General features: G+C 38.0%; 1 protein-coding gene across 1 annotated transcript in view; it reads right to left on the minus strand.

Annotated features, from left to right (window-relative positions):
* Window positions 1-4,739: 4,739 nt before the first annotated feature.
* Window positions 4,740-27,700, minus strand: part of Arih1 (ariadne RBR E3 ubiquitin protein ligase 1) — an 80,871-nt gene continuing 57,910 nt past the window's right edge. Inside the window, exons 6-14 of the mRNA XM_003477646.5 lie at window positions 22,483-22,549; window positions 20,507-20,613; window positions 19,228-19,270; window positions 18,515-18,586; window positions 16,656-16,786; window positions 12,542-12,599; window positions 10,555-10,815; window positions 9,113-9,225; window positions 4,740-8,054 (exon numbers count right to left, since the gene is read on the minus strand). Coding sequence (XP_003477694.1) covers window positions 7,970-8,054; window positions 9,113-9,225; window positions 10,555-10,815; window positions 12,542-12,599; window positions 16,656-16,786; window positions 18,515-18,586; window positions 19,228-19,270; window positions 20,507-20,613; window positions 22,483-22,549 — 937 coding nt within the window. The 3' untranslated portion in view covers window positions 4,740-7,969. The remainder of the gene's footprint in view (window positions 8,055-9,112; window positions 9,226-10,554; window positions 10,816-12,541; window positions 12,600-16,655; window positions 16,787-18,514; window positions 18,587-19,227; window positions 19,271-20,506; window positions 20,614-22,482; window positions 22,550-27,700) is intronic.

The following is a 27,700-nucleotide window of genomic DNA, read 5'->3' on the forward strand; positions in this document are numbered from 1 at the left end:
TGGTTCTTACACAGGTGTACATACCTGTTGACGCTACCCTGAACACTAAGGACATGTAATTTCATTCGCTTGTACTTTACTTCTACAGATCAGTTCTAAACAAGATGAGCACAGAACCCCTGCATCAGGATAGTGTTTCCAGCTAAATCTGACCTGATTGCTTTTGTGGGATTATTTTGAGCTTGAATGTATTAAGAGCTAAGCCCTTGATTATGAAATCTCATAGGGTCCAAAATCTAAGTCCAAAATAATAGCATCTAAATGGCACCCGGGAAGTGTTTTATGGGACCAGTAGTCTCATTTCCATGGTGAAATGATAGGAAAACATTTGGTCACTGTAAGGCACTCGTGCACTCATTTGGTTTTTTTTTTTTTTATTGGTACTGGGGATTGAACTCACGACTGCCTGCTTGCAAAGCAGGCGCTTATGCCGCTGAGCTAAATCCCCAGTCCCATTCATTTGGTTTTTAACAATACAAGTTTTGGGGTTTTCTTTTCTAAGAGTCTTGCATAGTTCAGTCCACTCTTGAATTCACTGTAGTTCAGGCTGGTCTTGAATTCATGATCCTCCTGCCTTAGCCTCCTGAGTGATAGGATTATAGGTGTGTAGCACTACACCTAGCTAGATCATCATGGAGGATTTTTGGGGTTTTTTGCTTGGTTGTTTTGTCTGAGACAGGGTCTCATTATGCAGTTCAGGCTGGCTTTGAGCTCACTGGGCTCATTTTGAACTCTCAACAACCCTCCTGCCTCAGTCTCCTGAGTGTTGGGATTACAGACGTGTGCTACCATGCTCAACTTTTATCATGGAGTTCTTTTTAAGCATATTGCTTAGCCTTCTTTATTGCAAGCTGGTCAAATGATAGGGTGAAAATTTATTCAAACTGGCTCAGGCAGGAGGATCACCATACATTCAAGGCTAGCATGGGGCTAATGAGTTCAAGGCCAGCCCTAACTATAGAGTGAAACCCTGTCTCAAACAAAACAAGAAAAAGAAATTAATTTTTCAAAGGCATGCAAAACCCTATCACCCTTCATTAGATATATTCTTAGGCATTCACTGCCATGGCTTTAACACTCCAAATTAATACCTGGATTTTTGGATACAAAACCATTTCCTAGGTGGCTGTGGTGGCACATACCTGTAATCCTAATACTCAAGAGGCTTAGGCAGGATGATTGTTGAGAGCTCAAGGCCAGCCTGTACTACATGGTGAGTTCAAGGTCAGCATGCACTACAAAGTGAGATCCTTTCTCAAAAAATAGACAACAAATCATTGCCTTATTTGAAGTAGGGATCTTTTCCACAGCAGGTGAACATTCAAATCATGCTTCCTCATTAGCAAACTCTTCTGCCCTAGATGGAAATGAACCACAAGTCAGGGTATGTGATAGGGATTTATTAACAAGCAAAGAACTCTGTTCATACCAGGAAGGCTGGCAGTTAGACCTGAGCAGGTTTAACAGCTAACAATTTTAGAACACATCATCTCTGTTTCCCAGCATTCCATTAGGTCTACTGTAGTCTCAAGCACTTGGGAGCCTAAGGCAGGAAGATTGCTGCCAGCCTGCTGTGGACCTTGTCTCAAAAAACAAAAAGGTCTATTGCCCATAGAGGATAAAAGATGCTCCATGGATTCTGATTTTTGCTTTCTTGCACTCAATGTGACCTACAGAGGCAAGAGTACACACAGCAAGGGATTCTCTCTGCAAGAGAAAGGTGTATCAGCATGGGGACCCTTCAGCATATTTAGGACAAATTCTGCTGTTCAAGCCAATCCTCGTGATGTCAACTTGGCCATTTGTTTCCACAGAGCCAGGAGGTCTCACTGCACAACCTGCAACCTCTTCAGAATTCTGATCATGTCATGTACGCTTACGTGACTTCTAGGACAGGGATTTGTTATGCATATGGAACACTGTAACTCTCAAGGAAATGTAAAATCTACAGAACACGTTTCAGCATAAAGAACCTCATGGAGGTTCTGTCTTCTACAGAGAACTGGTTTTCGTATTTGTATTACAATCAACTTTCAAGACTACCCTGAAACTTGAACACTGCAGCAAAAGGCAGGTGGTTTAAGAACCACCTGAAGCCAATGGTGGCCCCATTGGTAGGAAGCCAATTCCATTAGCTCAAAGCAGCACTAGCCTTCTGGAAAGGGTTTGGAAATATAGAGAGACCTGTATTTCCTCCTTCCTCTCATTAAACTTTTGGGGTAGCTCCCAAACTTGAGGCAGGGTGTAGTTAAGTACTTTGGTTCCCCCCCCCCCCAGTAACATATCTGAGGCCACTAACATCTACTTTAAAGAACCCACAGTTAAGAACTGACCACTGAGTTTTCAGGGCAATCTGAAAGTGACATTTTCTAATCTATACAATATAGCAGGTATTTTTGGTGTTGGGTAAGCATGGACAATTCTTTCTCCAATAAGACTCATGAACCAAAGCACACTGTGTTTACTGCCAGCTCTCCATGACTTTGGGGTTATTTCCCTGAGCTTCAAGATCTGCCTCTTAATCCACTGGGGTAAGCTCATAAGAGCCACGTTTGTTCTGCTGTGAACAGTTCTGTCCATTTGTACTGGAAAAGTTAACACAACACCCAGAACAGTAAGGTCACAGGAAAGTAGAAACTATTAGACAATGATATGATGTACAGATGGCAGTACGGGGTACAAAATGGTTAGTTCTCAGGAAAAATCTGATCTGCCTTTGGGAGTTTACAGCTCTTATATTTTTGCCTAACTTAGTAATGGTGTTGTTTCCTCACTAGATGTTAACAATGATCTTCGCAATATTTCTGTAAAACAAATGGCATAATAAAGTGAACATGCAGAATCAGACAAGCATGACCTGCTCACCCAGCTCTTAAAAACATCCAAGTATGCGGGCTGGGGATTTAGCTCAGTGGCATAAGTGTCTGCCTTGCAAGCAGGCAGTCGTGAGTTCGATTTCCGGTACCCATAAAAAGGAAAAAAGACAAAAAAAAAAAAAAAATCCAAGTGTGCGATTTCTAACTTGGCGTCCCTGGATTCCAAGGATAGTATAGTTGTCCTTTTGATAGTTAGGTCTGCTACACAACTTGACTGATCTGTGAACTGGTTGGCTCCTACTCTGAAAACAGCCTTAAATTATAGCCCCAAATCTTATTAGTCTGAAAACCGCTTTTCACAATTATCTCATTATTTTCCCATCCTACTGGTTAGAAAAAGAACAGCTGTCCTAAAATTAAATCTCACAGAGAGAAAACTCCACAAGTTGTCTATTTGCCCCTCTGTTAGGTATTATTTGCCTGATTTATAAGTGCACAATTCAACTGTCTACTTCACCTCAAGTAACTGAGAACCAAATCTTCGAAGAGAATATGAATATCTTAGCCCATGCACTTGTTTCTGAAGCAGCGGATTTTCCTGTAATGGTCACTGCATTATCTTTTTTTTTACACTTTTTTTTTTTTTTATCGGTACCGGGGATCGAACTCACGACCGCCTGCTTGCAAGGCAGGTGCTTAGCCGCTGAGCTAAATCCCCAGCCCCAACTGCATTATCTTCTTAAAGCTCCAAAGGTCACCCAGTTCCCAGTGTACATGCAGCAATCATATGGGTATCTGCTGTTTGCATATTTCCAGTTGTCAGCTCTGAACTGATACCATCTTGTAAGTTTGATAGCTATTTATTAGTGAGAAAACAAATCCTCCCAAAACAAGTTCTAACAGACCATCCAAAATTCTTTACAATGGGAGTATCTTAGGTCAACACTGCAAACTAGTTACGCAATCCCCGTCAACCAAATTATGCTGAACTGTTTTCACTCAATTATCACATTTATACAAGGATGAACTGTTCTGATCTGCAGAATGGGAAGGCCTCCTGTTCTATTTGGGCAGGCGTCTAAGCATTAGGCAAAATACAGAGTAATTAGTTGCAGATTCTGCATGACTAGAGGTGGTGTACAGCAGTCCTCTAGCAGCAGCAGTCACAGGCACTCTGTAGTCACAAGCGTGCTGTGTAAGTCCACCACTGCACTTAAGGACCATCGTCCCCAGTCCTGCATGCTACGTCATTGGGTGACTACAATGAAAACATGATACAAAGATGCAGTCCAAGGCTGACCACGCCCAGACATAAGAAACTGCAAATCTGAGCAAGTTCCTCAACCTCGTGGGACCTTTTCTCCTTCACAAACAGCAATCTCTACTCTCACTTGTTTCAGAACCTGTAAGTTAAAGTGCTTCAATGATGAAAGTAACAAATGAACTCTTATAATTACCAATCCAGTAAGATTAAATTGTCCTAAAATCTGGTCTTGGTTAGTGTACCAATAATACTGCCAGTGCTGAAACCTTTATGACAACTCTGCCTTCATCCGTTTTGGACACACCAGCTTGGAACTGAACCGAATAGAGTATTACAGTATTTTTAAGGCTGAAAATGACTTTAAAAATATCTTTTAAAAATTAACACTTAAAGAGACTGAATATTTGATATGTATTACTGGTACAACAAAAAACAGTAATCTAAATTCACTGCTTGAAACACAAAGCTCACAGCAAATGTTCTGAAGGCTTCTTTAACCAAGCATCAGGCCGGCCTCATTCACAGCTCCCCGCACAGAAACGGAACCAAATCTTAAGACTTTTCTATTAAGCAGGAACAGTGAATAAGGCACATATTATAGGCAGTTAACCACCTATATGTCACTGTTTGCAACTATAAAAATGAACATAAGTAACTAATGCAATAACAAAATAAAAGTTTATTTTATTAGAATTAGGAATGTTCTTTCCCTCTGGGTAACCTGAACAGTCCAGTTACAATGAAAATCTAACAACAGTTATTTCCACAGCATAGGGTGCTCTATGCACAAAATTACAGGGTTAGGAGCATTTAATCAATTTACCGATCTGATTGTCTCACCAACCCACCCCATCCCATCCCCAAGTGCTCTATACCGGTATATTTAGCTATAAGAATTTTGTCACATTACCTCCTCTTCTCTCTTGTATTAAATCTGAATTCCTATTCATAGTTGAATCATACAGTACGCTGAAGATTCAGCCATTTCAAATCAAGTCAGTCAAGTCTCGGATCTGTTGTACATGTGTGTATATATACACGTGTATTTAATATATTTATTTAAACACACATAAGACCATACAATCTGGGTGGCAGCAAATTACACAAAATTTAGTCTGATGTTATATGCTACTCCATTTCACCACTGTGGTTTGTGTCCTGAGCTTTGGATCAAAATTTTATTGTAAATCACTGAAAGTCCATCTGCTGCTCACTGAATTGCTTGGGTGAAGCATGCACTTTTCAGAAGACAATGTCACTGACCTCAAATAGACATGGAGACCCTTGTGCTGACTATGAACCCTCTGACAGACTCAGATAGGTGTAACAGGGAAGCTGTAGTATAATATGGCTTGCCTAGCCCAGCTGGGGGCACTGAAGCTACTAACAAGAGCAGTTAATTCTGGGAATCCTGTCAAATAGGAGGATCTAGTAAAAGCTTGGAAGTAGAAAAGGCCAGTTCACCTTGTCATACCAATTAGCAAATGCACCCAACTACAGTGTCCTCAGGTATTATGGTGACACTGAAACTAGAGAGCAGCTCTAGAAAGTACCGCTCCTCCACGGGTGGGGGACTGAGGAAGTGCACGCTGCTTCTGGAGTCTTGGAGTCTTGTGGCCGAGGAGCACAGGGAGAGGATGAATGACACTCAGACCTAGACGCTGCTGAGTTACCCGGGAAAATGGCTGAAAACCACCACACACACGAAGCATTTGAAGGGAGCCACATACATCTATGCAGCAACTCTGGGCTGCTCTTCAAAGTTACCAGGGAAAGGAACTTCTTCAAGCTTTCCTTAAAAAAAAAAAACAAAACTCCTTAGTCTTCATAAATGTCATTTAAGATTGATGCAGATAAAAGGTCAAGTAGGATGATGAGGCAGGGAGAAATAGAGAATATGGAAGAAGCGGACACTGAGTTCAGATTTTCACCTGAGGTGGCAAGAAAGGGAAGAACAAGGTACAGGTAAAGTCGATCCTAAAGCAACAAGTGGTTTAGGAAGCAGCATAATGTACTCAGCAAACATTCACTGGTTTTTGATGGGAAAAGAACAATTGCAAGTACATCTCATGTAACCTTTTCTAAAAGGAAAAGTAGGGTTGATTCAGCAAAGCCTAACTTAGGCAAAAGGCCAGAGGAAAGTGAGCCGACTTCCCAATGGTGTAGTAAGATGTACAGTGCAAGAGCAGACGAGGCTGCCTCACGTGTGGTAAACACGTCCTAGGCACAAGACACTGAAAGGAAGACAAAGAGGTCTCAGTTCAAAGCGGTATTTTGTATTCAGACCTCTTAATCTAGTTGCCTAGTTCATGCTACACACTTGTATAAAATTGACAGATTTAGGGACGCTGACCTGTTGAAAAATACACAGCCAGAATGGCCTGAACAGGTATATAGTTAATAAAACCACCACCATCCTTTACTTTTAACATAGCTCTTAGTAGAAAGGCCATAAAAAAATGGACGTCAGAGCTAAAACGCTGGATTAATTCTCCTATCTGCTGACAACAGAAAAGAAGCAAACAGAAGTGATTCCTATGTAAACGCCCTGGATGGGATTATAATTTCCTAGTGGTGTTTTCTTTCAAACTGAGCCCACAGCGACACACACAAGCCATTCCATATCTGCCATCTTCAGTTCACAATCTGAGACTCTGTAGTGGATGGCTATATACTTATATTTAAAGCAAAATCACTCTATTTGACATCCTATCACCCAAGGGTGAAGGACGAGCCATAACTGAAATCTTACTAAGAGGCTCAAAGCAGCAATTAAGGAAAAACAAAAACAGGAAAAGAAGTTCATGAGACACTTCCTCTGGATGTGATGGGAACTCAGGAAGTCTATGTGCATGACCCAGGCACCTGAAGTCGGGAGAGGCCTGAGCCCACAGAGGGGAGCAGGCTCACCACAGGATTATTTGTGAGCTGCAGTCACAAAGTCCTGGAGCTGCCTGGTATGGGCCATAGCACTTAGAACTTGACATTCCGGTTCCTGATCAAAAGCTGGGAATTCAAGGCATGAAGGCCATGGCCAGCAAACAGCATAACCCAAATCAGAAGGGCAAAGGAACCTCAGGAAAGGGAAAATGAAGAGCTCTAGTAAGGTCTTCTAGAGGTGCTAAACAAACACACATTTATCCCAACCCCATCCCTGGAAAGAAAGCAAACTGAAAGAAAATGCACAGCAAATAGACATAATCTTGAAGATTTTTAAAGAATAAATATTTTTTGTAATTAAACATTATGCAAACACGTGCCACGCTTGCTTTGTCCATGCATATGCGCTATATACAATTTTGAAAAATACTGTGTTGTCCTCTTGTTTTAAAAGTCATATACAAAGTTTTTTTTCTTTTCTTTTTTTTCTTTTCTCATGTGTGTGTTGTTCAATCCTCTTTCTGCCTATCCCCTTCCCCATCCTGAGAATTTTGACCTGGGGCGTCTGTGTGTGGGTGTGTTCCTATGTGTGAGGAGGAGGGGAAGAGGTCCTTTACAAAGTACAACAAATGGCTGGTTTGGACATGAAGAGCAGGGTCAAGGAGCTATGTGGAATTTTAACTGTACTACACTTAGGAAAAAGAAAAAGAAGGAGTCAGCTTTGAGAATGAAGCTACGTTACAAGTTAAAGTTTGGAGGGCTTTTAGTGTGTCTGTCACACTTTTGTTGGCGGCCTAGAATACTGTTGTACAATGGTTTATCTACCTTTTTTTATTACAATATAATTTACTTAAACTTTCTGTCAACAAAACAGAATCCTGGAACTACAGACCAGCGGTGTCAGAACAGGCTTGGTGCCTCCTTGTTTGTGTTTGTGTTTGTTTTGTTTTAATTGCATGAGCACTCTAGATGGTAAAGTTTTCAGAGTTCATTTTATGCAGGGCCATTCTCAGTCCTCAATGTACTCCCACAGATCTTTTTCATAGCCTTCATGCACATGCTGTAATAAAACCCTTCGTCGACTCTCACAGTATCTGAAATCAAACAGAGGAAAAGTATTTCAGTCCATAGTAATAAAAAAGTGGCATTTTTTTTTTTTTTTTTTTAAAGGCATTCCTACTTATCTAGACTTGGAACCAAGGACTTTATCGTTTTTTTTTTTTTTTTTTTTTGGAGACAGGATCTTGCTATGTATTTCAGGCTGGCCCTTTTCACTGAATAGCCCACAGCATTCCTGCCTCAGCCTCCTGAGTGCTAGGATTACAGCTGTGTGCCACCACACCCAGTAAGCAACTATTTTTAATAGGCAAACTTTAAGGTCAAGACGTACAAACACATTAAACTGCTTTTAGTGATACAGGAGTATTTTTCTGAAAGCCTCAGTCCTAGAAATTAATTTCTGAGTCATAAAATGTTACAAGTTTTGATAAACATGAGCCATAGAAGCTATGATGCAAACTTATAATCCAAATTAGAGAAAGAAGTAATTCCATGGGTTATTCACAGCTGCAAACTCTTTGTGAACTGTAAAAGGTGTGCAAACATAAATACTTGGCTAAAGTATGCAAAAAATATTAGTTAAATGTAAACCAAGTCTTCCAAATTCTGTTTTTCATTACTATTAAAAAGATATTAGCAAGCGGGGATGGGGTTCATACGCCTGTAATCACAGCACTCTGGGAAGCTGAAGGAGGAATATCACAAGTTTGAGCTCAGTTTGGGAAATTTAGTGAGACCCCGTCTCTCAACAAAACAAAACAAAACAAAACGTCTTCAAGTCTCATCTACCCCTGAATTCCCCAGATAAGACTGATGTCCTATTCTCAGCCCTTCATCCCAATGGTCAATTGTTCTCTTTAAGCTCTTTCTTCTCTACAAGGCAGCAGCTAAATAGCTATAGCTAAAAGAAAGCAGATCAGTCAATAGGACAAATGGCTGTCTCCTCCCACCTGCTTCCCTCTGGCACTTGCTGCCCCACAGACCCAACAACCTGTGAGAAACATGGAAGCAGCAGTTACTGAACATGTGAAAGCAAGCTTGATCACTAAGTCTTTCTAGACCAGTTTTTTCCCAACAGCTGTTACAGTCTCACCTGTACTTATCTTGTACTTTCTGCTTTATATCCTGCAGAGAATCTTGGGAAATATCTCGTTCGAGGTAGCCCGAAAGTACCTCTGTGGCATTCTCTAGATCTGCTTGGTTATTCTGCAAGAAAAAGAATACACAGTAAATTTTGGCATTAAAACAAAATAAAATAAACTAGAAGCCAAATTATTATAGCTGGTTCATTGACTACAGACTATTCTGAACACTGATACCATAATTTCTGTAAGTGGTTTATTTATTTAGTCTTTTTCCTTTATCGGTACCAGGGATCGAACTCATGACTACCTGCTTGCAAGGCAAGCGCTTATGCCACTGAGCTAAACCTCTAGCCCCCAGTTTAACATTTGTTGTGAAGTTTGTTTTGTTTTTTTTTTGAACCAGGATCAAACTCATGACCTCATGCCTGCCAGGCAGGCACTTGTGCCACTGAGCTAAATCCCCAGCCTGGAAAATTTTTTTTTTTTTTTAATGTCTTTCAATGATAACAACTTGTTCTCCCTTTTCTAGAATGATTTTTAAAATGTTTAACAGTTAAAGATTCATCCAGTATCTCTGGAAGGACATAGACAAAAATTTCAAAGAACAAAAATCTTCGGGATCTGAGAGCTAATCTATGCTTAAAAACTCAACAGGAAATTTGGAGGAAAAACAGAAACCTATTATTGGTCACATCTGGCTGTAGCTATTTCATAAACCCAAATACAATATTTCAGAGAACAATGAATGGCAGTTTATATCATACTGCTATTTTCTAGTAAGGAAAGTTCTATATACATTACTCGTCTAAATTCCCTTCTCCAGGTCAGACCCATTGTCTGTCTATTTATGAGCACCAATATTTCAGACTTCCTTTTAGCCATGTACTATTACTACACTACCCAAGGTGATCACCCTGTTAACTTCAAATATTACAGCTGAGTTTTGTCAAAATAAAAGCTTTTACCAGGGACTATATAAGTAAGTAACACAAACTACCTCACCTAAATAAATCTTAATACTCTTGAAAGGTAATATACAAATTTTATCTTTTTCTTTAAGGGGCTAGGGATTGAACCTAGGCTTTGTAATGCTAGGCAAGTACTCTATCACTAAGTTACACCAGCAGCCCATATATGTTCCAAAATAGAAAAGTAAGACATAGTAATTAGCTCCTAATTAACAGAGCTAAAAGGGATAAACTCAAGATTCAAATCCAGGACTCACTTCACACACAACTGCTACCTATGTAATTCACATTACTTTAAATGTAGTTTTTAGTATCAAAAAAAAAAAAAAAAGTCCCGTATCTTCCTAATAAAATTAGTACAATATTTACCTATATTTTCTGAACAGACAGAACATTCAAGTCTTCGCCTATTTTTATGCGTGAACAACCAAGTGGTCCTATGAGTCAAAATGGGCCTGTTCCCATCCAGGAACTGCTCCTACCTCAAAGATAATGGACTGGTTATTCTTTTTGAGGTAGAAAGCGAAGACGTAAGTGTACATGAGTGTGGCACGGCACTGGCAGAGCACATCGACTGCTTTCTTCAGGAACTGCACCTCAATCCAGGACATGTTGTGCTGCTGCATCTCCTCCATTTTCTGCTTCACTTGAGCATAGAGTTTGTGCTCAAAGCGCAGACTCTGCATGTGATTCATATAGCGATTGCAGTAGAACAGGTACCTCTGCAGGGCTGCTCTGGATCGCTGGCCAATTGGGAAAAATAAAGGTCATATAATGACAACATATATAACACACAACAGCTGGGATTAATTAAATCATAAGGTACACCTCACACCTGTTCGGATCAACACATCTTAGCAAGACTCTGCTTCAGATTAAAAAATAAAAATAGTGCTGCAGATATAGCTCAATGTGAAGATCCTGGGTTCAATCAACAGTACTGGGTGCTGGGGGTAGGGATTATCTACCATTGTTAGCAGAAGTACATGTTTCCAAGGCATTGAACAATACCATGAAGGATCTTTCTATGTACCAAACATCTAGTACTCGTTCCACTATAACTCTCAGGAAGCACTAAATTAGAGAAAGGGGAAGATGAAAGGTGAGACAAGTGTGATAAGTGTACAAAGGGGAGCTCCATTCATGCAGGTGTGGTTCCCAGTACTTGAACAAAGGGAATATCTTCCCACAAAATCAGAAGCCTGTAGGTTTTTTGGGGGGAGGAGGGTGGTTAAGACATAGCTCAGGCCAGCCTTGAACGCTCAGGCCGGCCTTGAACTTGTGGTGATCTATCTGCCTTAGTTTCCCAAGTATTAGAACTAAAGATAGACACCACCACATTTGGCCCAGAAGACGGCAATTAAGCATAGCACAGTGAACTCAAATTTAAATATTAAAACTTGCTTAAAAGCTATATGTAACAATCTACCCTCTGTGAAGATCTCAGAAAGCGCTTCCACTAGCACCCAACGAAAAAAAAGTAAGATCAGGAATGATCCAACTACTTTCTCTGCTGGTGCTGTGGGTTAAATTTGGCTTGTCCCAAAAACTCATGCTGAAACTCTTGTGCCAGTGTGATGATAATGACATTATGGGAGCCTTCAAAATGGCCAGTACTATGATGAATGAGATCATCATATATATCTAAAGTGTACCAAAAAAATCTAATGTTAAAAAAAAATGGCAAGTACTATCTCTAGCTACACACTACTTGTCTCTTTGGATAGGTAAAATTAAAAAATCCACTGTTACAATTAAGGAAAATATAAGGCAGAATTAAGAGTTTCCTATAGAATCAAACTATCACAACAGGAAAATTATGCTTTTTTTCTTCAGTAGGATTTTAAACAATCATGGTACAGCTGTGAAATGATTAGAACTGGCATCATACAGTCTTACTTTATAGTACACTGGCTAATGAGAAAAAAGTGATAAATGAAAACAACAAAAAACTAAGGGGCAAATCAAATCTTGAGGCACTGTATGAATGAACACTAGAAAAAGCTAAAAAAAAAAAAATTAACTGAAGAGAATAAATTATCAATTGTGGTATAGTAATACTAACTCTGAAAAAATAATCAGCCACATACCAGTCTATCAACAGTAATTTCAGCAATAAACATTATCTGTCAAATTAAATGTTAGCGTTTCACTGATCATGTAGCTCTCTTTGGTTCCACAGCTGTACAAAAGTGTAACAGTTTATAGCTAGCTTTACATTTCCACATGAGAATCATGTTTTAGATTATCTGAGTTTATATAGCATGAATCAAATTAATGAAAAGAAAGTAAGAATGCTCTTGACAAGCATTTTGGGTAAGATTTTCTTTCTAAGTGTACAAAGGCACCCAGTAGTTACTGGGTGTTCTTCTCTAACCCTGGCAGAGCTGCCATGGGCTCACCCACTCCCTAGGAACATATACCATGCATGAGGCCCAATGTGCTGCTGCCCTGCACATGTGTGCTTACCTCCTGTGCGTCTCTTGCTGCCTTGGCGTCATCCTCATTGTAGCGATTACAGTTGTACCTGAAAGTAAATTAAGATTCCATAAAGCTGTAAATCGATAAAAAGAGAACACAGCACAGGATTTTAACCAGGATTCAGAAATTACCTAGAACCAACATTTTTTTAATAACAGATAAAATTTCTGTTAGAATACTAGTTTTTTAACTCACTAATGGGATGGAAAAAAAAAAAAAAACTAGTTCTTTATCTGCTAATAGAGAATTCCCCACTATTTAAATCAGATCACCCATTACCATCAGAAAATATTCTCATTTCAGAACTTCCACTGACAGCCTATAGTGCCTAACTCAATTTTCTTTTTTTTTTGGAGGGTGGGGAAGGATCTCACTATGTATTTCAGGTAGGTCTTGTTATGTAGCCTGGCCTAGCTTACAACTTGTGGCGAACCACCTGCTTCAGCCTCCTAAGTGCTGGAATTGCACGCGTGTGCCAGCCACCACAACTCAGTTTTGTTTAAGTTAGAATTTATTTCTTTATTTTATTGGTACTGGAGATCGAACTCACTAGCTCATTTGCCAGGCAGGTGCTGTGCTCCTGAGCTATATCCCCAACCCCTTCAGTTTTTGGAGAAAGTGATCACTTAAATTCTAGGCCATCTGATAATCAAGTCTAATAGTCTAATTTTCCAGCTACTCATCTCATCTGCTCCTTTATATGGCAAACAGAATGAACAGCTGACAGCCTACTCTGTAATAGCAGACATGTTATATGCTTTACATACTAATTTGTCAATGAAAAGTGAATGGTAATCAGAATGGGAGGGAAGACATATGCTCAAAGAAGTCTGCTCAGAATGACAGAACTAAGACTGGCATTTCTTTTGTTCTGGTTGCTATGTCTTTTATGGGAGTCTAAATTCTGGGAACAGCTATTTATTAGGTGCTTACTACATACCATGCTAAGGACTTCAAATGTACTGAACTGTTACATGTACAATAATACCCTCAAACACCATCTAAAACATGTACTCTATTGCCACTAAGCTGATGAAGAATTATATTTAGAGAAGCTAATACACATATAGAGGAATTTCAGAGCTGCAAATAAAACTTTTGCTTGCAATCGCCTGAGGTGTGTGTTCCTAACCCATGAGGACATTACAGTGTTCTGTGTTGTTGCATGCCTTCAGACTCTGTGAGCAACCATGCTTTTATAGCTAAATACATTTTACTTGGTTTTAAACCTATCATTCCCTCCTAAAACATTTTTCAATTTAATTACACAAATTGAGTAAATGTACTCCAAGAAATAATCCATCTAAACATCTCCACTTATGCTCAATGTTAAGGCCCAACACATCACAGTCCACAATGAGAAATGTTACAGACATCTATAAAACACTTGGTAATCCATCCTCTTACAAATACCACTGATTCTGGGACTTCACAGCAGAGAAAAATCACATTTTGTAGTTCAAATGTAGTTTGTGGAACCAAATCACAGATTTTGGAAAGCCAAGATTACATTTTATCTGCTTCCAGTCTTTGGAACTTCTTTCCTTCCCATCATTACTCTGCAATAGCCAACAACTGATGTCATCTTAAAGTTTTTAAAGTAACATCTGGATCAGGACATTTAATACTAATATTCCCTTCAAGACTGTAATTCTCTCAAGGAATACAGTATTACACCTAGCCCAAAAACCACTCCCTGTGACCTATATTGATAAACATCTCTTTCTGATCATTATTTCCTACTCTGACACAAGCTGGGCTTTACTTTGTCAACATTATCAAGCATTTTGAGACTAAGAAAGCAAGTATTTTGATTCACCTATGCCTCCAACTCAACTGATAAGTGCTACTTTGACAATTCTGAGGCATTTTATTTATTAGGGTTTTTGGAGGGGAGTGCAGTAGAGAGCCTCACAGATGCTAGGCAAGTGGTTTACTAGTGTGCTAAACTGCCAATGTTGGCTCTTCCTAAATTGCCCCTCTTGTGATCTCTCCCTGCCTTGGTCTCCCCAGCAGCAGGGATTATAAGCATGCCCCAGGACACCTGGCCTGTGGTACAGTATTTTAAAATATAATAAGAAAACATCATGATTCACTTGCAATGTTGGCATGCATAAAGGTAAGACACAAGCAGCATTTAGGACATCATAGCCTGGTCTAAGCCATTATTTATTCTTCTATGTCTATCTTTTGTTTCGTACCATATTCAGGTTTCAGTACAGCCAATGAAAAGCTAGCTGTGATTAGAGGTGTCATTACCCAAACATACAAATGTCTATCTCTTTACTTCCTCCCCACCTTTGGGCCCTGCCATTGGCTTGTTTATAAAAGCATAAGATAAGCTTAGTTTCTGGGAATACTCTAATCCTCTAGTTCAGTGATGGTGAACCTTTTAGAGCTTTTAATAATAGCACAAACAACCCACTGTGGCATGCATGCCATAGCATAGGTTCATCACTGATCTAATGTGTTGTAAAACCTATGAAACTATCTAGTTAAATCCCAAACACCCTTCCCCCTCTTATCCTTTAACCTGGAATTTTCTTCCTCTCATTTTTTTCTCTACACATCGCCAAAATTATGAGAAAATGTATGTAAAGAACACAATTCAGAATATTTTCATTTAAATAATGGCTCTAACCACTTTTCTCTCACTTAAAAATCATAAGATAATACCCAAACTACTTTAGGCCCTTGACTATTTCCTAACTCTTTTCCTATTCCTCACAAGTCACTGGAGGGGTCACAAAGTCAAATGCCAACAGGGCATAGGCAGGTATAAAAATTAGTAAACCTGTGTGTTATAACAGTCAAACATTTTCAATTTTTATCAGGAAATGTATTAGGTTGCATTTTTCTCAAAATCTGAAACACGCTCTCTAACTAGCATTTTCCTAAACAGAAAATACGGTACGCATGGGAAAAAAAGATATGTCTCTTTACTAAATGAGAAAAAAGGAGTCACAGCTTACAATCAGCCTGCTTTATCTGTTAGACATCCATGGATTCAAGCAATCACAGACCAAAAATTTATTGCGTATGCGCACATGCGTACATGCACGTGCATTTGTTCTGTCCACATTCAGATGTTTTCCTTCTCATTATTCCCCAAACAGGTGTAACAACTATTTACACAGCACTTACATCTACTATGTACTATAAGTCTTTTAAATCTAGATTTAAAATATATCAGAGGATGGGTATAGAGTACATGGAACTACTACATCATTGTAATAAAATACCTAAGCATCATCAAATTTTGTGTCTGCAAAGGGTCCTGGAATCTATCTTGCAAAAGCCAAAGGACAACTATATATGGAGCTAACACTTACCGTCAGTCTTGAAAGACACAACACACTGAAAAGTAAAGGTCCATAAGTTGTAGGTAATCAGTGCCAAATAAGAATAAGGTCTTTTTCTAAGAGAAGCTAAAAAGAGGGGCTTTTATTGAGCAATCTCCTAATTTTTAAAGTTTAGAACAAAATTTTTGTCTGATGATATATTTACTAAGTAATAAAAAACCTGGAGATTGGGTTTTGCCAAAAACTTTAGTTTACCACCTTGTCTAGACACATAAGGGACAATGCAACTCTGTGGGTCACCGCTTTTCACACTCCTTCACATCTGCTCGCGCTGCTTGTTCTGCCCTCAATGTATATTCATTCATACTACCTTTTTATTTTATTAAAAAATGGGGCTGGGGATTTAGCTCAGCGGCATAAGCGCCTCCCTTGCAAGTGTGCGGTTGTGAGTTTGATCCCGGTACCAATTAAAAAAAAAAAAGGTACAAAAATGTATTTGAGAAAAGGAATGGGGAAGCAGAATACTCCCGAGAGACCGGAGGGTCCGGAATGGGGCGGCCCTATACTACTTTTTCACTAATGAACTGTTAGTCCTTCTAAAAGCTCACCTCAGTTGTTCCCTCATTCCCTCTTCTGTAAATTATGCCTAATTAATCCCTTAGTGGATAGTCAGCATATACTTCTAACAATGAGCAAACACTATTTTTATGGATTTCACCCGTTGGATAGTAATGTCACAAAAATAGCAATATCACTCATAACATCTTATGTAAACATATTCATCCGTTCCCCCAACCTACCAGGCAGATCCATGTGGTTCCCAAGGGCCAAGACACACCCAGCAAAACTCTGCTTTACAGTTCTGGTTACGACAGACCATGTGATTACAACCGCCATCCTTCTCAATTGTGACATGGCATTTGGGACATTCCTATGAAGAGAAACTATAAAGTTGGTGTCAATGCTACACTAGGTTGTATTACTACCACTGAGTAGAAACCAGTTGTAGATTTTGCTTATTTATTGTAGTTAATACATACAAAGCACTTAGAACAGTGTCAAACATTTAACAAATATTAAAAATGAACTGTTATTATCACTAGCTTTTAAGACACAAAATTTAAGGCTTTTTAAAATTAAGTGGCAACAAAACCATTTTAAGTACTTTTATCATGCAGAGTAAGTTTTATGGAAGGTAGGACATCTGTTCATATATATACTATATATATATAGTATATATATATAGTATATGTATATATATATACTATACTGTCATCTAGAAATAAAGAGCATTTTCTACAACACATGCAACTAATTCTCAGTGCTTCATATACATCAACTAACAACCCTTACAGTGGTGCTAGTCTCAAGAAATTTCATTAGAGAAAAGCACAAAAATAGTTATTTCTATCATATTTTTAAAAGATTGTCATTTGTCTTATATGACAGGATTGATTCATTGTTTCGCTGCCGATATTTTCTAAGAAAGAGAAATAAATATTTCTGTCTGTGATTAGCAAACGCATATTAATCTTTCCAATTTTTATATATAACATGTATACTTAAGTATATAACATGTATACTTAAAATCATGTGTTGGCTATTGTTGAAGTACACAATATAGGTGTAACTAGTATTAGTCAAAAAACCTCAGCATTCTTTAAATCATCACATGAGAAAGACACTATTAAAAATGAGCAGTTCATGAACCATCCTCCCATTCATTACCCATGTTACTTACTATGTGCGTAAGATAGAACTGAATGTAGGATGGGTATTTATACAACTTTCCATTCAGAAACTAGATGCGCACAGTTGGGACTGTTTATGGCTTAGTAAGAGAAAAGGGGCAGTCACAATCAGTGCTACTTGGAATAAATTGTGATTATTCAGAATGAATTTTAGCATTGTGAAAAATGTACTTCAAAACAAAAAAATTAAAAACTAAAACTGGAAACCTATGAGATAAACATACTCCCCCAGAATGCCTATTTCTCAGAGTCACATCTCTTCATAAGTCATATTTTAGATGTTAAAGTAGGCTTAGAGAAATTGTGTTGTTAAAGATACATCAATAATAGTCAAAACTTCATAGCTGCCCAATTATTCTACTCAAATCCTATCCAGAAAGAAAAACTACAGAAAACTAAAGCTCAGAGCATTTAAAGAATGTAAATTACCTTAAAATAATTAAGATAGAGTATACCTCACATTTAAATACTAAAAGGCAATAAAAAAACTGCACTATAAAAACCACTAGATTGGGGCTGGAGGTTTAGCTCAGCGGCATAAGCACTTGCCTTGCAAGCAGGCGGTCGTGAGTTCGATCCCCGGTACCGATAAAAAGGAAAAAGACAAAAAAAAAAAAAAAAAAAAAAAAAAACCCACCAGATTTTCTAAAATAAGAAACAAGTTTTTACAACGCAAGACAAAATAAAGCACAGTACTGTGTGTATTGCTGTACAATGTTCAGTATTTTTCAATAAATTCAAACAGCAAAATAAAGGAAAATCATGAAAAAGCAACCATCCTCATAAAGAATGAGAAAAGAACAGAAACAACAGTAACTTGAGGCCTCTAACTTTGTAAACATTCCTTTGCCAATGGTGATTCACACTTAACTTTACCAGCTTTATCACCAAGAGTTCTGAATACCAACCTTTGTGTTGGCTGCAATCCAATTGGAGGTTTCACTGTCATCATCACACTTTTTAATCCACTTCTTTAACCACTGTTGACAACAACAACTGTTAGTTTAACAAAAGGCTTTTAAAAAGATAGCAAATTATTTCAACACTCAGATACAGTTAAGCTTAAATGCAAAAGCCAAACAAGATTATTATTAGACTCATTTCCTCTTGAGTGAGGGAAATTTTCTAACTGTAGTATACAAAAAAAAAAAAAAAGAAAAGAAAAAAAAGAAAAATCAATAAAACAAGGATTTTCTCTGGCTAAAGCTGAGTTGGGAACATGAAGTTGAAAAGATGAGCTACTAGGCGTGCTGTTCTCCTACTAACAAAGCCTGCCCCAACATATTTAGTGCCTTAACCATGGTCATCCTAATAGTAATCAGAAGCTGGTCTGACTTATCCTAAGGACAGCTTCCTGAACACTGCAATAACTGCCTGAAATGAAAATGCCAAATGAAATCTTCAATATTACTAGAAGAAAGATTACAAACTTATCAGCTGTTATTTTTACTTAGAAATGGACTATCACATTACTTAAAAATGAAAAAGTTGGGGGCTGGAGGTTTAGCTCAGTGGCATAAGTGCCTGCCTTGCAAACAGGCAGTTGTGAGTTCAATCCCCGGTACCGATAAAAATGAAAAAGACAAAAAAAAAAAAAAAAAAAAAAAAAAGTTAAACTCACCTTACACTTAACAGGATCATGCCAATTTTCTCCACAGTTAAAGCTGTTAAAGGACAAAGTTAAAAGAATTAAGTCCTACCTGCTCTAAGTAAACAAACCTACCAACCATTCATGCTTTATAGTTTCTCAGTACTATCACCAGCTTCCAGTGATTGGCAAACCCAAGGGCTATGACATCTGTTTTAGTGTACCACAAACTACTTATCACTCAGTGTGTGCTAGAAGTAAGTAGCACAGAGTGGGAACTCACTGCGTATGAAATGAAGAATGACTTGAGCATGAAGACATGCTTTGATGACAATTTCATAATACTGGCTACTAAGGTGTCTCACTGTATGAGAATTTGCCACTAATACAACTTAGGCTTCATCAGTGCTTAACTCTTTTACTTTGCATCCCAACAGAAGAGCAAAAATTTCATTCTGTAGGCTAATTATGTAATATAGTAATCACACACAGTAAACAATACACAAGAAGCAAGTGGTTCATCTTTGCATAATTTAAACAAATTAACCTCTGCCGTGTGGAGAGAAATGGTACAACCAAGGTATAAGACAAAATAATAGTCTCCAAAGATTTACCAACTTTCTCTAAAAACCTGTATGCTCTTAATTCCCAGTCTAAATAGGAAATAAATCATTTTCAAGTAGATATCAGTATATGTGATATAATGTAAGTTGAACAAAATAATCAAAATGGAAATAATAACATTCTTTTCTGGAACCTTTTAAGTTTGAGCCCACATAAGATACTGTGCAGCATAAAGGAAAACGTGATTACACTGTTAAATTAGGAATTGAATGTAGAGACATCACACTGAGCAACAACCCCAGGACTTTTTTTTTTTTGGGGGGGGGGGGGGGGGAGATACCAAGTCTTGCTAAATTTTCCAGGATGGCCTACAACTTGTAATCCCACTTGCCTCAGCTCAGAGGGTTATAGCTGCTTGCTTGCTTGATTTTTGCGTACTGGGGATTGAGCTCATGACCTCACACTTGCCAGGCAGGCACTTAGGCCGCTGAGCTAAAATCCCTGGCTATAGCTGCATTTTTAAATTAACCACCCAAGAAGGAAAAAAACAAAATCACTTTAGCACTTTTTCATCTAGTTATTTAAAAGAAATATATTATTTTAAACAAACTTCATCTTTCTTCCTGAAGCAAATTGTTTTTTTTTTTTTTTTTTGGTTTTTTTTTTTTTTTTGCATTTTTACTAAGAAAAATACATTTGAAAAAGAAAGTGACATGCACTGTACCCAACGAAGAAATCACTAGCTTACCAGAACTGGCGCCCACATTTGCAGCGAACAGGTTTAGCATCAGGATATTGGACTTTAACAACATGATGACAATCAGGGGCAGGGCACCACTTTAACAGTCGATTGCACTGAAACATAAGCTCAGAATTAAAATGATAGCAAATGACATCCTCACCTAAGATTTCCCAACACACCTGGGGAGGGACAGGGGACAGGTGATACAAAATTCTACTGTGATCTTTCATAGCAATGCTTGGGACCATTGTTCTTTCCAAGATTATTGCTGTTTGCAGACCTGGTTTCACATTATGTCTTATGTTTTTTTGAGACAGTGTATGTATTTCAGGCCAGTCTCAAATTTGTAACGATCTTCCTGTCTCAGTCTCCCAAGTGCTGGGATTATAGGCATGTTCCACCACACTGGCTAAGACAGTTATACAAAATTTATGAATTACCTCTTGTTCTAAAATACCACTGGGAAATTTTAAAATTGCCCAGTAGCAAACAACAATTTATGGTTCTGTTTTTTTTTGTCTTTATCCTTTTTTATCGGTATGGGAGATCGAACTCTTGACTGCCTGCTTGCAAAGCAGGCGCTTATGCCACTGAGCTAAATCCCCAGCCCCAACAATTTATGGTTCTACTTCAGGGAGATTTTTCTATGAAGTAAGAAAATAAGATTTCTTTCTTTCTTTCTTTCTTTTTTTTTTTTTTTTTTTGGTACCAGGGATCGAACTCACAACCTTGTGCTTGCCAGGCAGGCACTTATACTACTAAGTTAAATCCCTGTCCCAAATAGATATATTTCTATCTAAGGGAAGATGTTGAGACAATGCAGAATAGTTTAAGATAAGCTAATGGATGTGTATATGCATTTTTTCCCACTGACAATAAAAATAGCAAAAGCCAGTTCCTAAACCATACAGAAAGATACATTCTGGTTTCACAAAAGGAAATGTTAAAATTTCAAGTATTTGTTTTATGGAACAAAATATGACTCAAATTAACATTATGCACCAGACTTCATCAAAACTATACTGACCATTTGAAAAAGTATACTGTTTCTAAACTGTCTGAATTTAAGCTGGAACAAACATAAAAACTATTTTCTAGAATCAAACACATTAAACAATGTTCTTGTAAGGCAGCTGGCAAACTGTTTCTATAAAAAACTAGAAAGGGTTTGTTTTCAGGGCTGTAATATTCCCTGCCTCTGAATCACAAGAATAGTCATTGAATACATAGGCAAGGCATGTTCTCAGAAGTATTTACAAAAACAGGCACCCTATAACTTCCCAACCTCAGCTATGATATTAAATAAATGATAAGCTAACTACAGTGGGCCGGGGATATAGCCCAGCAGCTGAGCAACACAGTGCCTGCCTGGCAAGCATTGAGGCCCTGAGTTCAATTCCTGGTAACCACTCCCCCTACCCCCAAAAAAAGAAAAATGAAAAAGAAAACTCAACCAGAAACAAAAAAAACTATAGCATTTTTTTTACTGCTTTTATTAACAAGATTTACTGGTCATGGAATCTAAAATAAATAGAAAAAGGAGTGGAGTTAGAGTCCCAAATGAGACCAACATAATATGGACATAATCAACAATCTATTACAATTCTTTGTGAGGGGCAGATAGGGGTAAAAGGAAGACTACTATAAAAAGTAATTTATTGCTAGATGTGGTGGCACACACCTGTGATCTCTGTGTTCAGGAGGCTGACTATGTATAGTGAGTTCAAGTCTGGCCTGAACGACACAGGGAAATCCTGTGTCTCTAAAAAACAAGTATGGGGGGAAGGAATTGAGCAATTCTATTAACAAAGTTCCAGATCTATGAAATAGCACACTAACTGGTTTCTCGAATTCCTTTCAGAACAAAAGAGTGTGGTATACTTCATAAAAATTGTAGGCACATAATTTTGTTGCCAACACTTTTTCAGTTTTAAAAAGTATTTGCATGAATAGTTTTTTATTAAAAGAAAAATCTCACTTACCTCTACAAAGCTATTTGTTATTAAATGCTGATACTTTAATTTAACTTTTGAATCTGTGATCAAACGCCTGAAACCAAAAATAAAAAATATTAATAATTTTTAGTCACGAGTATTTTCCATATTGATAAAACATAACTTCAAAAGTCGTTAACGCTATACGACTGCAAAAACTGCCCTACACTGGCTGAGCATGGTAGACATACACCCACAGGACACTGAAGAGAGAATAAGCAAGTATGAGACTGGTCTGGGTTACACAGTGAGATCCTGTCTCCAGACAGACAAATGACAAAAACAAAACAAAACAACTAACCTGTGTTGAATATGCTGAAACACACAAGCTATTAACAAATCTAATTACTAATCCAAACAATAATTTTCAAGTTTCAGTCATTTCATTTTGGTAGACATTTTCCTCAAGTTTCTTCTATTCTAAACATTCTCTTTTTACCTAGTTTTAGCAACTAAAAACTTAGCCAAGCATAGTCTGCTTTCAGTCTCTGGACTCTGACACCTTAAGACAGATCTTGGCCACCCTTCTTTAGCCCCCATATAAAATCAGCGTGGAAGTGAGAACAATGTTGACAGAAATGTCAGGGATGGATCCAGGTTTTGTAATATCCAAAGCATGTAACTTTGAGAGTCTTCTTCATTTAAGAAGTCTTGGTAATTTAATGGAAGTGGTGACCTTAACATGGTTTCCTTTGTTCACACTGAACACTATAACTCACAATTTCTGTACCTCACCACAGGAGGTCATGAAAGTCAAGAATCCTAAAGGTTAACTTTTCTTATGTTTGTTATAAATACTTCTGAATGTGTTTTAAGAAAACGTTGAGTGTGGAGTGAAGGAGATAACCAAAGACAGTGCCAAGAAGAATTAGACTGAACGTGCAACACAGTTCAAGGCCAGAATTATTTTTTTTAAAGCCAACAAGAGACTTTCCTGTGATGCAGCTGCACCTCATTCTTGAGCACCTCATTCATCTCCCCACAATCTGCTTTGAGTCTTTGTCTGTCCTATGCTCATTAAGTGTACTCCTATCACCCAACGCTCCTGCACAGCCCGAAAAAGGAAGGACTCTCCTTCCTCAGAAGTCCTGCATGCGACTGCCTCCCTTGGAAATGAAAGAGGACAAGGTCATGAGGGAGCTCTGAGTGAACAGACTAGCTCTGAAAATGCTCTTCACAATTTAGTAGCAATGAATGGAGATTAGTACTCTGTTCTTTGGGTTACTAGTCTGCAAAACTGCAGAAAGAGAAAACTGTGTGACTAGAACAGTGCCTGGCAAGTAGCAAACACTCAATAAATATCAAATGCTATGTGATTATACTACTTCAACCAGCTAAAATGTACTCAAGGAAGCCTTCCCTGATAATTTCTCACATCTCTCTAGCTCCCCACTCAATTTGCATGACACCCTGAAACACCTCCTTCCCAGCATTTACCACAATTTTAATTAAAATTGTCTGGATAATCATTTTCTTAATACTTAGCTTCCTGCTCGTCTATCTCTGAACAATAAGCTCCAAGAAATAATCTATATCTAGCAAATGCCTAGCTGGCAGAAAAGTATTTAGTATCTATTTTTTAAAATGAGCAATCCTTAGTACTCACAGATGATTAAACTAAGATCTAAAAATAATCAGTGCATTTGGTAGTTCAATTAAAAACTCAAACATGACATTAATATGATTGCCAACTACCTTCATATATTTATACTCAAGAGAATTAAAAAAAACAGGTGTTGAATACACTTGTACACAGTGTTGCTAGGTTTACGTAACACCACAAATACTTCCTGAAAAAAGTACCAACATCCACATAAACATTATTCAGCAATAAAAAAAGAAAAATGTGCTGATTCATACTGTAATACAGACAAACCCCCAAAACAAGTGAAAAGACAGTCACAGTCACAAAAAAGCACATATTACAACTCTTTTTTATAAGAATGCTTATGATAGGCATATCTACAGAGACTGAAAACACGAGTGATTACCAGGGTCTGAGAAGAAAAGGCAATGGCTGAAGAAGGAATGATGAAAATACTCTGAAATTTGGTAGTAACACTCTAACTAATTAAAAAGGTGAACACGTCATGTGGATTGCATGACAATCAAAATAGAAAAGGCACATGACCCAAAAGCAGATGCTCTGCTTCCCAGACATGCATACTTTACACACTGATTGCCTCTGACACTTTTCTGTCATAACAAAACAACTGCTAACAGCTGACCCTAACCTGAGATGTTGCCAAACTTGGCAGGGCTCACTGGGCCTGGTGAGAGCAAAGGCCAGGCAGTTACCGGGCAATGGTTTCTACCTTAGCGTAGCTTACACTCCATCCTTGAGAATGGGTACTCTCAAGAAAACAAGTTTTCTGGGGCATTTAGCTCAGTGGTGTAAGTACCTGCCTGGCAAGGGCGAGTTTGTTGAGTTCAATCCCTGGTACCACCAAAAAAAAAACCGCCCCCCAAGACAAGTGTTCTGTCAATAATATGCTCACTGTCTTCACATCACTTATACCAAAAAGTGGTGCTGTCACTGTATCAAAAAGTCATTATACCAACATGACTTGAAATACACAGTGGATATACGTATATAAATACATGTATTGAAATGTGCTCGAAGGCAGCTCTCAGGTAAACAAAATGGCATCAACTAAAAGACTACATGCTGAGTACAGCCTTGAGTTCGAGGCTAATACCTTACTTTAACAACAGCGTTAACAGAAAACTGCAATTTAAAACCACATGACTACACAGGAAGTTTCAAAAGACTGCCAACTGCTAGGTCTTATGCTTGTTTAGCACCTCCTGTAAATCTCCATTATATTGTAATTTATTTCCATTGACAAAAACTTTACTTTAAAATGATTTTCCTGCCAGGAATGGTGGCACACACCTGTAATCCCAGCACTAGGAAGGCTGAGGCAGAAGAATCATGAGTTTGAGGCCAGCCTGGGCTACAAAGTGAGATCAAGACCATCCTGAACCATAAAGTGAAGCCTTGCCTCAAAAAAGATCCTCCCATCAAGTTTCCTCAATAGAGCACCACTTATATATACACAAACATAAAGAAGAAAATTTTAAGTCACCTGTAACTAGCCAGGAGGAATAACCACTTGATATTCATATAAATCTGGACTTTCTTCTTTTTGTAAATGTATGCTCGTTTAAAATACATTTAATGTTGCACCTCAGTTTTTCCAGTAACATTATAGGCATTTTCCAGCATCATTAAAATAGTTTGCAATTCCACTTCATTACTTTTTGCAGTGCTGGAGTTCAAACCCTGATCCTTGTACATAAAGATCACTTTAATGGATGCATCGCATTCCATCTTCCACTTCTGGACATTTGGGTTGCAGGTGTTCTGACAATGTAACCAACATCTTTATTATAAATATTTGCTAAAATCTTATTATAGAAATTAAGATAACCTCTATTAATATCTGAATTTATATGAGCACAATCAAAAGCTAATTCCCTTTTTAACCTAGATAGGGTTTCACTATGTAGTGTAGGTTGTTTTTTGAACTCACTCAAAAACTCAAGCTCAGGCTGCAGAACTCATGGTGATTTCTGCCTCAGCTCCTCAACTGCTGGGATTACAGATATGCACTAGCATGCCCACTTTTCATTCCTTTTTTATACCTTTCCAAGTGATTCCAACTTGGAAAATATAGCCAAAAATTAAAAAAGAAAGAAAAAAGAAAATATATCCAAAATCCAAACAGTTCTCATGATATCCTCTGCTACCATCCTGATCCAAATCACCACCATCATCTCCTAATCTGGACTGCTACACTAGTCTCTCAACTGACATGTCTTTAAAAAGTTTTATTTTAAATATAAGCAGTCAAAAGTAATCTTCTGCTCAAATGAGTGGAATAAAAGCCAAAGGCTATTAATGGCCTATGAGCACTTTCTGACTCTGCTTCAGGCACCCTCCTTTTTCACCTCCTTTCAGTCTCTATGTTAGTATTCATAATTCAGTAATGTTTTCAAGTTTAAATTACTAATGGTTACCGGTAATCAAATTCCTGCTTATATATTTAACCTTATTTACAAGCCAAACTTGAAAAATTGTTTAATTTCACACTTCAACAAAACTAGGAAAAGTGTGAATTTGAGTTCTGATCCCTTAGGCCTACATTCTAAACAGTAGTATATAGCTTTCGTGCTAAATTTCCTACTTAGCAATTTTGTTGTTTGCACAGGGTCTCATTCAGGCAGGCCTTAAACTCACTTTGCAGCCCAGGCTGGCCTTGAACTTGCAGTGATCCTCCTGTCTGAGCCTCCCAAATGCTAGGATTACAGGCATGCACCATCACACCTGGCTCTATTGAGGTCTGTTTTTTCTGTTTCCTTGTGGAGAAATAACTGGCATTCAATGCATTTCACTACATGAGACAAGCAACACTGTATAAAGTCACAAGTTATCAAATCATTCTCTGTAAATTCTGCACCTAAAAAATAAAAAAAATCAGTCCATGTCAGCTAAAAGACATATAGAATACTTTCTATAGGTTTTTCATGCTAGCCAAAACCAAACAAACCAGCCAAATAACTCCAAGTCTGCTTGAAATACTGTATGGTAACTATGAAAAATGAAACACAAACTACATGCATATATCTCAGTGACTCTAAGCAGCAGAAGTAAGATGCATACCAATTGGAAAGGCACACAAAGATGACTTTTCTGGGTACTAAGCTTGAGCTGAACTGGGTGACAATAAAGTAAAACATACTTTTGGCTTAATGTATTTTAGGACTAAATAAAGACATGAAATGTCAATGTACAGCAAATTGGGCCTGTCATTATTCGGTGTTTTCTCATTGTAATGTCATTTACATACATATTGAAATAGTTTGTCCCCTTCCTCAGATGGCACACACTACACAATCTCACTTAATTATTAAGGGTCAGCTGGATATGATGGTGCACGGCTATGATTCCTGCACTGGGGAGGCTAAAGCAGGAGGCCAGTGACTTTCAGGGCAGCCTGGGCTACATAGTGAGTCCAAGGCTGATCTGTACTACAAAGTGAAACCCTGTGTCTCAAACTGAATAAATACACAGATAAATAGATAGAATGGAAATGAATTTATGCCATCATTTCTTTCTAAAAATTGTATGTGAAAATAAATCGTATTTTTTAAAGGAACACCTTATAGGATGTTGAATTAGATCATCACAATTCTAGGTTTA

The sequence above is a fragment of the Cavia porcellus genome, unplaced genomic scaffold, assembly GCF_034190915.1.
Source record: "Cavia porcellus strain 051 isolate PalLab524CR breed Dunkin Hartley unplaced genomic scaffold, mCavPor4.1 scaffold_4, whole genome shotgun sequence".
Lineage (NCBI taxonomy): Eukaryota > Metazoa > Chordata > Mammalia > Rodentia > Caviidae > Cavia > Cavia porcellus.